Source organism: Oncorhynchus keta, chromosome 35, assembly GCF_023373465.1.
Source record: "Oncorhynchus keta strain PuntledgeMale-10-30-2019 chromosome 35, Oket_V2, whole genome shotgun sequence".
NCBI classification, from domain to species: domain Eukaryota; kingdom Metazoa; phylum Chordata; class Actinopteri; order Salmoniformes; family Salmonidae; genus Oncorhynchus; species Oncorhynchus keta.
Genome location: NC_068455.1, coordinates 62,403,258 through 62,415,806, shown reverse-complemented (window position 1 = coordinate 62,415,806; position 12,549 = coordinate 62,403,258). Strand labels below are relative to the sequence as shown.

General features: G+C 42.1%; 1 protein-coding gene across 1 annotated transcript in view; it reads right to left on the bottom strand.

Annotated features, from left to right (window-relative positions):
• The window catches only part of LOC118369152 (phospholipid-transporting ATPase ABCA1-like), a 240,971-nt gene that overhangs the window by 63,939 nt on the left and 164,483 nt on the right, over positions 1-12,549 (bottom strand). The window contains exons 35-37 of the mRNA XM_052497231.1: positions 10,186-10,260; positions 9,325-9,494; positions 2,527-2,704 (exon numbers count right to left, since the gene is read on the bottom strand). Of these exons, the coding sequence (XP_052353191.1) occupies positions 2,527-2,704; positions 9,325-9,494; positions 10,186-10,260 (423 nt within the window). The remainder of the gene's footprint in view (positions 1-2,526; positions 2,705-9,324; positions 9,495-10,185; positions 10,261-12,549) is intronic.

Below are 12,549 nucleotides of genomic sequence, written 5' to 3'. Positions count from 1 at the left end.
GATTTATTTCAGCTTTGATTTATTTCACCATATTCCAAGTGGGTCAGAAGTTTACATACACTCAAATAGTATTTGGTAGCATTGCCTTTAAATGTATTAACTTGGGTCAAATGTTTCAGGTAGCCGTCCACAAGCTTCCCATAATAAGTTGGGTGAATTTTGGCCCATTCCTCCTGACAGAGCTGGTGTAACTGAGTCAGCTTTGTAGGCCTCCTTGTCTGCACACGCTTTTTCAGTTATGCACACACATTTTCTATAGGATTGAGGTCAGTGCTTTGTGATGGCCACTCCAATACCTTGACTTGTCCTTAAGCCATTTTGCCACAACTTTGGAAGTATGCTTGGGGTCATTGTCCATTTGGAAGACCCATTTGCGATCAAGCTTTAACTTCCTGACTGATGTCTTGAGATGTTGCTTCAATATATCCACATAATTTTCTTTCCTCATGATGCCATTTATTTTGTGAAGTGCACCAGTCCCTCCTGCAGCAAAGCACCCCCACAACATGATGCTGCCACCCCTGTGCTTCATGTTTGGGATGGTGTTTTTTGGCTTACAAGCCTCCCCCTTTTTTCTCCAAACAGTCATTATGGCCAAACAGTTTCTATTTTTATTTCATCCAAAAAGTTTCTCCAAAAAGTACAATCTTTGTCCCCATGTGAAGTTTTTTATGGCGGTTTTGGAGCAGTGGCTTCTTCCGTGCTGAGCGGCCTTTCAGGTTATGTCGATATTGGACTCGTTTTTACTGTGGATATAGATACTTTTCTACCTGTTTCCTCCAGCATCTTCACAAGGTCCTTTGCTGTTGTTCTGGGATTTACTTGCACTTTTTGAACCAAAATACGTTCAACTCTAGGAGACAGAGCGTGTCTCCTTCCTGAGCATTATGACGGCTGCTTGGTCCTATGGTGTTTATACTTGCGTACTATTGTTTGTACAGATGAACGTGGTACCTTCAGGCATTTGGAAATTGCCTCCAAGGATGAACCAGACTTGTGGAGGTCAACCATTTTTTATTCTGAGTTCTTGACTGATTTCTTTTGATTTTCCCATGTTTTCCCATGGTGTACCTGTTGATGTCAAGCAAAAAGGCACTGAGTTTGAAGGTAGTCCTTGAAATACATCCACAGGTACACCTCCAATTGACTCAAATGATGTCAATTAGCCTATCAGAAGCTTCTAAAGCCATGACATTTTCTGGAATTTCCCAAGCTGTTTAAAGGCCCTCTGGGTTTGTGATACAGTGAATTATAAGTGAAATAATCTCTGTAAACAATTGTTGGAACAATTACTTGTGTCATGCACAAAGTAGATGTCCTAACTGACTTGCCAAAACTATTGTTTGTTAACAAGACATTTGTGGAGTGGTTGAAAAGCGAGTTTTAATGACTCCAACTTAAGTGTATGTAAACTTCCGACTTCAAGAATATCAATTCTCTATCTGAAACAAGTTTTACAATCATGATATTGGCTAATGAATCGCTAAATACTGCAATAGGCATGAAGGATCGATGTGGGGAAAAAACTGTATGTGATTTGCAAACTTCTACTCCACAGTCCCCCCCTCTGTGCCTCATATAATTTAAAGGAATGGTATTGAATGCGGTCGAAAAGCTCTGTCAGATGGTGAGTTGAATCATTTTCGCTAGATAATCCTGAATGAATCGTGAATAATGATAGGTGAGAAAGCTACAGACGCACAAATATCATGCTCCGAAGACATGCAAACCGCTCACCTTTACAATAACATGGAGGTTAGCAATTTTTTGAGGGGTATAATATTTGTAATCATGGCAGCATCTACATTCAATACCTTTTAAGTATACAGCCAAAAGAAGAAGAAATGCTTCACTGTCCCATTAGGAAGCATTCAGGGAGAGCGGAAATGCTTAAGCTCACAGTTTCTCGACCGCATTCCTAAAAAAATGTGACTCTCTGCATAATTACATATTATCTTTCATTTTGTTAGCATTCATCCAGCATAATAGCTAATAGTTACCTGAGTTACCTGAGAGACTGTTTAACGCCATTAAGCCTGAGGGAAAGTGCTCATGTTCTACCGCTTCACATCACTTTTTGCCACTGCTAAGCTTGTTGAGCACAACAAATCGGAACAGCCGGTGTCAATAATTCAGCGCTAGCCAATGACAGTTACTCAGGCATGGACTTCCGAGCAGCTATTGCGATCACAGGTACATTTGCCATTTTTCATACTTTTAGTTGAGGTTCTTTCTCATCCATCCCTTCCTCACAGTGGACGGTAGAACGCAAAAGTACCCCCTTGTGTGGTCACCAATTAGGGGTGAGAAACCGAGCAAGATCTTGTCCTTGAGCAAGATCTTAATTAACACCTAATGTGTTCCAGGGGCCCTTCTCTGTGGCTGACCCTGTGTCTTGCATGTGTGTATGTGTGATGTCCGGGGGGTTGGGAATGACATAAGACAGCAAAAAGACACATTTACGATTCACATTGGACAATAACGTTGAATTCTGAACTATTAAATTCTCTAATGAAGATAGCCTACAATATCCCAGGCGAAGTTGGCGACCCAGTAGACGGTCGGGTTGACGCCACTGACAAACTGCAAGTGCTTGGCCTTGCTGACACGCTCCTGGATGAGGAAGAGGACGAAGCTTGCAGGGATGAAGGACATGGCAAAGATGACACAGATGGACACCACCACATCGGTGGAGGTGGCGGCCCTGAAGGAGAGAAAACAGGAAGTTGAGTACAAGTTTGATCTTGTGTGATCTTCTAGCATGATCAATAGGTCTGGTTGATATTTCTAGAACTGGTAAAGGGTCAATTGTTTTAAAAGGGAAGTTTAGTATTTTACAATTCAATGTTAGATGATAAACCCTAATCTATGATTTGCTTTTCTTTAAACAGCCACTACAAATGTCAGCTAACTCTAGCAACTGTTAGCTAAAAATACATTGTGATGGGAGCAAAACAATTGCCAAATCACCTATAAGTAAGGTCAAACCAAATAATCGAGTTTATTTCAGCCTATTTTTCCCAGGTCCCACATGACCCAATCACTGCCATGAATTTTTAACAAGCTATCGGTAGATAAAGTAAGGTGAAGGGACCTCTTAAAGAAAACCGAACAATGGATTACAGTTTCTCCCAGCCCACAGACTACTTTCAGTGTGCAGAACCATCTAGAATGAACTTGTAAAATATTGAAATCCACCATCAAGGGTGATTGATTTTTCTGGTATCGATCCATCAATCATGAAATGTATTCATTACTCTTTCACAACTTCTGTCATGTGCTCTACAGTAACCTGGCCTAAACCCGTACAGGTCAGTCCTAAAGGACCATACAATATTTAGTCTGGTGTGTGAACAGCTTGTGTTTATAATTCTATAAGTGTTTTGTTTTCGTGCGTTTCCCATGATGCAGTCACCACTTACAAAATAGTGTTTCCCTTGTTTTGCTTCTTTCCCATAACTCACTAGGAAACAGTAGAAGTAGCCAGAGGAAAACCCGAGGACACATTTGAAACCCATATACTTCCTTTACTAACAAACAAGAGCCAGAGGCCACTCAGACCTTTCACCTGACAATTAGTCCTATCAATCGAGGACTCAAGGGAGCAGATAGGGTCACAGTGGTAAAGAGGGAAAAAATCCTGTCTGAGAAATATGTTACGAACTTGACATTGTATGCATTCCAAATGGCACCCTATTCCCTATATAGTGCACTACTTTTGACCGGACCCCTATAAGGCCCTTGTCAAAAGTAGTCCAGGGATCTGAGGCTAATGTTTGCTTACACCCTCAGGGGCTGTAGATAGAGGAATGGTCAAGAGGCCTTTCGGTGGAAGTAAGCCTCATAACCTTTCCAGGTGTTGAGTTTCATTCTGAGTGAAATCTCACACTTTCTGCCCCAGTCATTAATCTTGCCTTTGACCTGGAATGAACACAGATGCTACTGAAATGTTTTACCTATACTTTAGTTGCTCTGGAGAAGTGTTTCTACTTCATCCTAAAAGCACCAACATATTTATAACCCTGAAAGCACCAACAGGAGTAATTTTTTATGGTGATGATTGTATGTCAAGCTGTAACGGTTTAATGGTTTAAAGTCCCCTAAATAAACATCTAAAAAAATACACACATTTTCAGTCACATTTGGCGTAAAAAAAGTACACGCTTTTATATGTTTTTCATGTTTCGAACAGTTATTTTGATCAATTTCCTTCAAAGCAACATTCAAAGTGCTGTGTTTCTGTGATACTCAGAGGCTGATAAATTGGTGATAAATTGGTGATTAAGCTAACCTGACACACCGGTACAACCTAAGATGACTGCTGATATGAGTGATATGGGCAGTGGTGCCATCAGACTCTAACTTTGTAACGCTATGGGCTATCAACTCACGTCCAATGGCGAAGGTGCATAAAGATGGAGGAATTCCGATAGGACGTCCTTGTTTTTAGACGTAACTACAGCGCGCGACAGGGTTCAATATGTCAATAGTATTGGGATCAAGTTTACTGTGCTACTGCTAAAACAAGCAAAATCTGAAATGTGAGACTCTCAACTTGGTACAGAGACATTGACTGAAAGCTAAAAATGTATTCACGTTTTGTAGTTATTTTTCAGTTATAGTGGCTGCCACGGCCCCAAGGTGCCAAATTAGGGGTGGCTCCATATCTATATATTTTCAGGGTACTCACATCTATCTACCTCTGTGACAAAAGTGAACTATTGAGTCAAACTCTTCAGTTTAGACACACCACTAGTACACAAAAGGGGGGATTCTTTTTCATTTCTCCATATTAAACTTTTCACGCGTGAGTTACAAATATTTAACGGTCGCAGGCAGCAGTGCCAATTATTTTATGCACGTGATGTCAGAATACGCTCACTGTTTCAAATGGTCCTCTCTTCTCATCTTTGTTTGACGCGGGAAAAAACAAACACGTTGGAGCGCAAACTACCCATAGTCAGATTACTTTCGATGTTAAGAAAGTGTTTTACTAAATTATTTCGATCAATGGTGAGCTCACCCGTGATGTGATGAATTGTAAATAGTAATTGCTCTTAGCTAATTGATATTGTGGTTGCTGTCAGCTGAGAGTTAGCGAAATATGACCACTTTCCTCAGTCTTTCCACAGTTAGCGCGAGGACTTAATGTAGCCTACATTTTTCCAGTTTGGATGATTGTGCTGCGCTGTCGCTACTTCTGTGAATGTCTGAACATTGCATCCAAAATAAAACGGTCACATTCTGTACATAACTGTGTAAAGACTGTGTTTGTGCAAAATGTTTCTGTGAAAAAAACAGTGTGGCCTGCTCAAACGCTGACTTGCGTCAATCGAAACTGGACATTCTAAATAAGCATTCTAATTACACCGGGTTGTACGCACGCTGCAGAGAACATGACATCATAGATCATTTTATAATACTTTTTTCACTAGTTGCTTGACAAAGTCCTTACATTTTAGGAGGATAAAAAAATTGGTTTCGAAATTATGTTTTTGTCATCTTGGTGCTTTTTGGGTTAATGACTCAAATTAAATCAAATGTCGAGTATTAGCATACAAGTCCCATATGGTTTTATTTATAGGTCAAATATGGCTGGTTGGACCAATTCTATCTATGTTCTATAATATACTGTTAGTTTATGTATTAGCTTGTTACCAATAGATGACTCAGTTTGACTGAATTCTCTTTTTGACTAGCAATCAGGCCAAACTACTGAAAACATTTCTGAGAACCAATGACGATTCTTCATGGAAACTCTTGATCCTCCATGCTGTTTGAATATCATTCACCCCGCTAAAGGCATGTTGTGCTTTCTTGCCTTCCATACTTTCACATTCTGTCAATTCAGAGCTCCTGCTGGTCTCTTTTGATGAATAGATCCCCCTCTTTCTGCTCTCTGCTGTCACATCTAACAGAGTTTCGGGTATGAGGAGGTTTTGGAAGTTCACAAACAAGAGATGGAAACTGCACCAGAGAGGTGTTGGCCGTTTGAGGTTAAAGGTCATTCAACAGCACTTCAATTATTCATGTTAGCTGGTATGGACTGGGCCAAAATAAAAAATCTTCCTCAAACTGGATTTCTTCTTTGCTATTTTATCCACATTGAAGAAGAAACACTAGAGGAGTTGGTGATTATAGATGTTACGGTCTTAGTTACCCCCCTGTGTAGTTTATTAGCTAATTGCAGATTGCAGGCAATGGGCGAGCACGTCTTTAGCTTAAGATCAACCCGAGAGGCTCAAAGAGTTCATCTCTTTACCAACTCACTTGCGAGGGGCAAGGCGCAACCGTTTCTCTCTCCTCAGAAGCTGCTGACCTCTCCTGCATAAGAATACATCTTAATTTCCAATGTGTTGCTGTCAAAACGTCCTTGCTGCGTCCGCTTATTTAGCTGTGAACCAGACTAGAGTATATTCTACCACCTCCTCGCACACAGACAGACAGGCAGGCAGGCAGGCAGGCAGGCACACACACACACACACACAAACGTCCCTCCTCCCTCCCCACCCTGCCACAATCTCTCACCAGACTACATGCCAGATAATTAACATATTACATTAGTCATCAGGTGCAGCCCCGCCATGGCCTGGACGTAATTGGGATGCGTAAACATGAAATAATTGACGCAGTGGGTGCTACCCCACTTTCAACAGTTTTCAACAGGCTTATCTAGACCGCACTCAACAGGGCCAAAGATTAGTTGAGGCAAGTGATTGGCTAATGAGGTAACCCTGAACAAGGACTAGCGGCTTATCACTGTGAGGGAACACGCACCCTGCTAGTAAAGTAACAAACTGTATAGTTGGGGAGAAGATTTGAATGTGTTTTAATGTGCCTGGTCTTTCCAGTTGTTTTTGCCCAAGGTCTAGAGTGTGTGTGTGTGTGGGGGGGGTTAGAAAATCATAATGAAGTAGCAAAATAATCATCTGTTTTTCAATTGTATAGGTAAACAATTTTCCATTCCAGTATATGTAGCTATATTGCAAATCTGTTCATTCTATTGAACACTGATGGACTAGTTGTCCAAATAATTACTAGTTTGTCATCATCTGTTTGGTGCTACCAATGTAAAAAAAAAAAAAAAAAAAGGAAGAAAAAAAAGAAAAAAGGAAACTCATGACAAAGGATGTTTCTTTCTAACTACCCGGACAAACGAATACCTTCTGTGAAGACCGTATGCAAAGCCCTAAATGTCAAGCTCTCTTTTATTAAAGGACATTGGAGATTTAGTGACTGAACAGGTCTCTCTCTGATTCACCGAAGGCAAGCTCCAGGTCACATAGAACCACCATGATGATTTACTGTGTCTTCTTAGGCTAGCAGAGCACTGCGGTCAGTCAAACGAAATGCCTGGACAGAAGCTATCCCCGAACACAACCACCCCTCCATGTTTCCCCATCTGATACATTGAAAACCATACGTTGACCGGGAAACAACTCTTGAATTAAGGCCATGATGCAGGGACACGAACACGATCGCATAGGACACGGACACCCAAGCTTTTTTTTCCTCTAGTAATTCATTGGACATGGAAGGAGAATCCCAAGTTAATCTCTAGATCATGGACAATAAATTACAGGCAGGGCCCACATGGAGATTGAGAGAGCAAGAGAGAGAGAGAGAGAGACAAAGAGACACAAACAGAGAAAGAGAGAGAGATTTGTCTTGGGCTGAATTTATGGGTTGGAAGCTGTCGTAATTATCTTTGAGCCAAGCCAGCTTCTCTCTCTAATTCACCACTGTTGCTAACACCCGGCCACTACATAAATACCTTACTTGGCACCACAACAAAGGAACAAGGGATGAAATGGTATCTGTGGCATGATTGATCGCGTCCACAGGATCTCATCAGGTTTCAACATCGAAACGGACATTTCAGCAAACAAAGTGTGAAAACTAAGCATCTACAGAGAAAGATGTACAAGACAACAGAAATAGAGCTTAATGTTTTGCTATGTAAATGTTATGCTATGCTACAGGTAACTACCAAAATAATGGAAACATGAGTAAATGAGGGATACAAAGTAAATTGAAAACAGGTGCTTCCACACAGGTGTGGATAAAACAATTAACATCCCATCATGCTTAGGATGTATAAAAAATGCTGGGTCGGCCATTATTTTGGCTCCCATGGAATGCCAATGCCCCAATCCACAGGGCACAAGTGGTCACTGGATGGTTTGATGAGCATGAAAACGATGGAAACCATATGCCATGGCCGTCTCATTCACTAGATCTCAACCAAATTGAACACCGATGGGAGATTCTAGAGCAGCTCCTGAGACAGCGTTTTTCCACCACCATCAACAAAACACCAGATGATGGAATTCTCATGGAAGAAGGGTGTCACCTCCCTCCAATAGTGTTCCAGACACTTGTATAATCTATGCCAAGGTGCATTGAAGCTGTTCTGGCTGTTGGTGGCCCAACGCCCTATTAGGACACGGGAATCTTTGCGTTTCCTTTATTTTGGCCGTCACCTATATGCTTTGCTATGCAATGTTATGTTATATGTTACACCATGTTATTTTATTATGCTGTGTTATGTCATGCTAGTGCTATTATATGCTACTGTATGTTTTCACATGTTAAGTAATTCATTATGTTATTCTATATTACTCTGTATTACGCTACACCATATGTTACTATATGTTACATTATCTCATTTCAGAGAGGGGTTTTCTCGATGATGGAAATTAGATCGATGATAGACTCAGACTGCATTAGACAGTGAAGGCTTGTGGTTCTGTACTTCTATAACGCCCTCATTGACACTAGAGATCTCATGGGGAAGCTTCAGGGCTCCAGACTGATCACTTGGGTTATAAAGCAACAGTATGTGAAATCGGGCGGTCCCCATGGGATCGTCTCTAGTGTGCTATTACAAACACAAATCTATATCTCTTGTCTTTCTCTCTGTCTTTCTGTCTTTATTTCTCTCTTTCTCTCCGTCACTCTTTATTTTTCTGCCTTTCTCTCCCATCTCTATTTCTCTTTATTTCTCAGAGGGCCTCATCCTCTCAATCTCCCAATTCATCTAAACGCCAGCCTAATACTATCCCTCTCCCTCTCTCCACTTTTCCCTCTCCATCTCAGACTTCTGCCACTCGTTCTGCCGCTCCAGCTTCCCTCACTCCCTCCCCTCTGTCTAAACCCCTCCCTCCCTCTGGCTCCACATGGCCTGTCGTACAGGTGATAGAACAGGTATAGGGTAAAGTTACCCCTAGATGCTGATCTTGGGTCAGCGTTGCATTTTCCCCATGTATGGTTACAGTTAGGATTGGGGAAGGGTAACCCCAGAGCTGATACAACCCGACTTACATTGCCTGGTAGGAAAGCTGAGCCTTGGTGAGGTTAAGGGGGTGGCTGGAGGAGGAGATTCCATATTCTCTGGGGTCATGACCCGGCGGCAGGTTTCCCCTCAGGATGGCGTTGTTGGCCACATTGAGGAACGATACAATACCGTGCCACGCCTGGTTGTAGAACCACACCTGGAGACATGACAGATGGTTTATTGCTGCTACAGTTCACAGACAATATAAAGCATATATACACTTACCCTCACAAAGATTAAAGCTAGTCCCAGGTTAAAAATAATGTTCAATGGAGATTCTCCATTTAAAGTTTATTTTATTTTATCCGTGACTTGTCTTAATCTTGGTCTTGAAAACCAGCCCATGGAGAGTACCTTACTCAATACCTATGTAGCGCCATAGCAAGTGACAACAATTATCAAGATGTGGAAACACTTAGCATAACATAACCATTACTCCATGGTATAAGTACATCTGTTATGGAACTATATTGTATCATCAGATATGCAGGAGGCTGTTAGTACCACTGTTAATTTAGCTAATTCTGAGTGGAAGAGTGATGATTTCCTTATTTTACGGAAATGATGCAGAGTGCTCCTGGTAGTTAGTCCAGTTAAATGCCAATGTAAAGCATGGCCCTCGCCATGCTTAATACATGAACACAATTATGTTTTCATTACATAACAGCAACTAGAACAAAAAAAGCAACTATCAGGCAGAGATCTATCTATGTACTGCACCAGCGTTGGGCTATACCTGCTACTGTGTCGGCTCACAAAGCACTCATGATGATGACCAAACAAAAATGGTAATGGCCACCAACGAACCTCTGAGTCTCTAAGCCTCAAGATGAATGATGATATAATACCTTGACATTATCCCTGGTCCCGAGCTCTTTCAGGAGCATCTCGGTATTCAGGAGCATCTGATCGGTTGTGTTATCCTAATGAAGGAGAGAATGTAAAAAAACAACAGAAAAGGGCTTAATTGGACACACTTGGAAAATACATATCCTCTTTGAAATGCAAAACAACACAGAACAGGAGAGGGGGGTTAGGTATCTCAGCAATACCTGTAGGTTGCTGAGGCCCACTTATTTTATATAGGCTTGAGAAGTAACATTCATTTTTCTTGTTATTTTGGCAAACCTGCAACAGTGCCTTTCGCTTGCCCCCATGTCCATGTCATCTTATCTACTGTGATCTAAATGATACAAAAACTGATCTTAAGTCAGCACTCCTGCTCTGAGATGCTTGACGCATATGGCCCCTGAGTACGAGAGCTACAGAGGGCAGGTGGGAGTGGGAGCCGGATGAGTCAATGTTGATGACCGAGTGGGGGTCGAATGACTTCGACAACACAGGACTGCCTTCCACTTGTTTCGCTCTCCTCTCTCTTTAATTTATTTGTATTTTTAATATGTCTCTCTTTTCTCACTATGGAAATAACATGGTGTTATAACATATAGCACATGACAGCTACAGGACCAAGCGGGAGTGGGCCGAATGGGTCGCCTTAAAAAATACACTCTGGTCATGTTTCATGTGAAATGGGCCTGCTGCAGATGACTGGGCCACCGCGTGCGATTTGCGATGGTCCGTCATCCCACCTGTGCCCAGCTCCAGTTCAGCCCAGTGCACACTGCACACGTTACAGGTGTAATATAAATCAATGCAAATGGCTCCCCTCACCTTGATCAAAAGCCTACAATACGAGAGAGGAAGGAGGAGGGAGAGAGATGACCCCTTGTCACCCCCTTGAGGACTAGGATGGGAACAGGCCCATGAACATTTCACTATCATCATATCTTTTCTCTCATCTTCAAATCGGACTTTGCTTGGGTCCTATGGAGTCCAGACCTAAGGCAGTGACAGCACTTGGTCTGGGATTAATAATGGATTATATTATTAACTTCGAAAAGGGGAGGGTCGTCTTAAAAACAGACAACTCTCCCAGCAAATCACGAGGCAGACATGCCAGAACATCGCGATTTGAAACTTTTTTTGTGAGGGATACAGTATTTACGCTAGGGCAACAAGAGGATAAGGCAGTGACATAAGATAGCCGGATGTCCCAACTCCGCCCTTTCCTCTATGCCAAAACTGACGTTGTATACGTACAGACTTATCAGCTGGAAACATTGGTCAAGAGACTGTGATTATACTGATAACATTGACTTTGGTTCATTCCTATCTCTCTGAATTGTGAATTTCAGAAATTTCACAGAAACACCGACATAAATATCTGTGTTAAATTTACTTCCCTGTTCAATCTCATTTACTATTCATGAGCCCAGGAACTACAACACTTATTTTCTGTCTGTAATTCTCCTTTCCTCAAAGCTGGGACTCACATTTTGCTTTTATGTATATTTTGCTTTTACTTCTCCCTTTTGAGGAATGGGATTAGAGGGAGGAGGAAACCCGAGGGGGTTGAGGTGTAGGGAGAAAGATTCTGGCGCAGGTTGGCAACGTAGCAGGCACAACATGGGAATTGGGTCTTCCTGAGAATTAGCTGCTTGTTCCACTGGTTTCTTAGCCAGACGGGAAGACTCACCGCGGGCGAGACAGAGGGGGATTATGGAACCCCAGCGAGCGTTTACTGCTGCTAATCCCTTACGAAACAACTTCCTCCTCAAGGGTGATGGCAAATGAGAAAAAAAGTGATGTTTGTATGGCAATGAGCCGGCTATGAGCCGGCTGGCCGCCACAGCCATGGCCAGTGATACAACTATGGCACGTGTTCTGTCGAGTGCGTGACAAGTTGCAACCTATGTTAAAAGCTGTTTTGGTATGGCTCTCAAGACACTGTATTTGACTACTTTATTTACAAGTCTGTCTTAATCGTCTTCAAGCACGGTGTGTTCTGTTTCTGCCATGTTATTATATCCGTCATCCTAATCAATCCCAGAATCCTTTGAGTCTCATTTCAATTTCACCCATGGCACCCCCCCAAAAAATGAACATGAATTTAAAAGCTAACTTCCAGCCCAGTCAGGTGGTACAGTAGAGTACTACTGTTCTCTCTCCTTCTGCAACCCAAGCAGACACAGATTGCATTCTAAATGACACCCTATTTTGGCCCGGCCCAAAATACTGCACTATATAGGGTACCATTTGGGACCCAGTCACAGTCAGCGAGTTAGCCATATCTCAAGGACAATTTTCCACTTTAATAAGGGAAAGGCACAGAGCTGGGAACGGCTCATGCTCGGCCATTAGAGTTACATCAT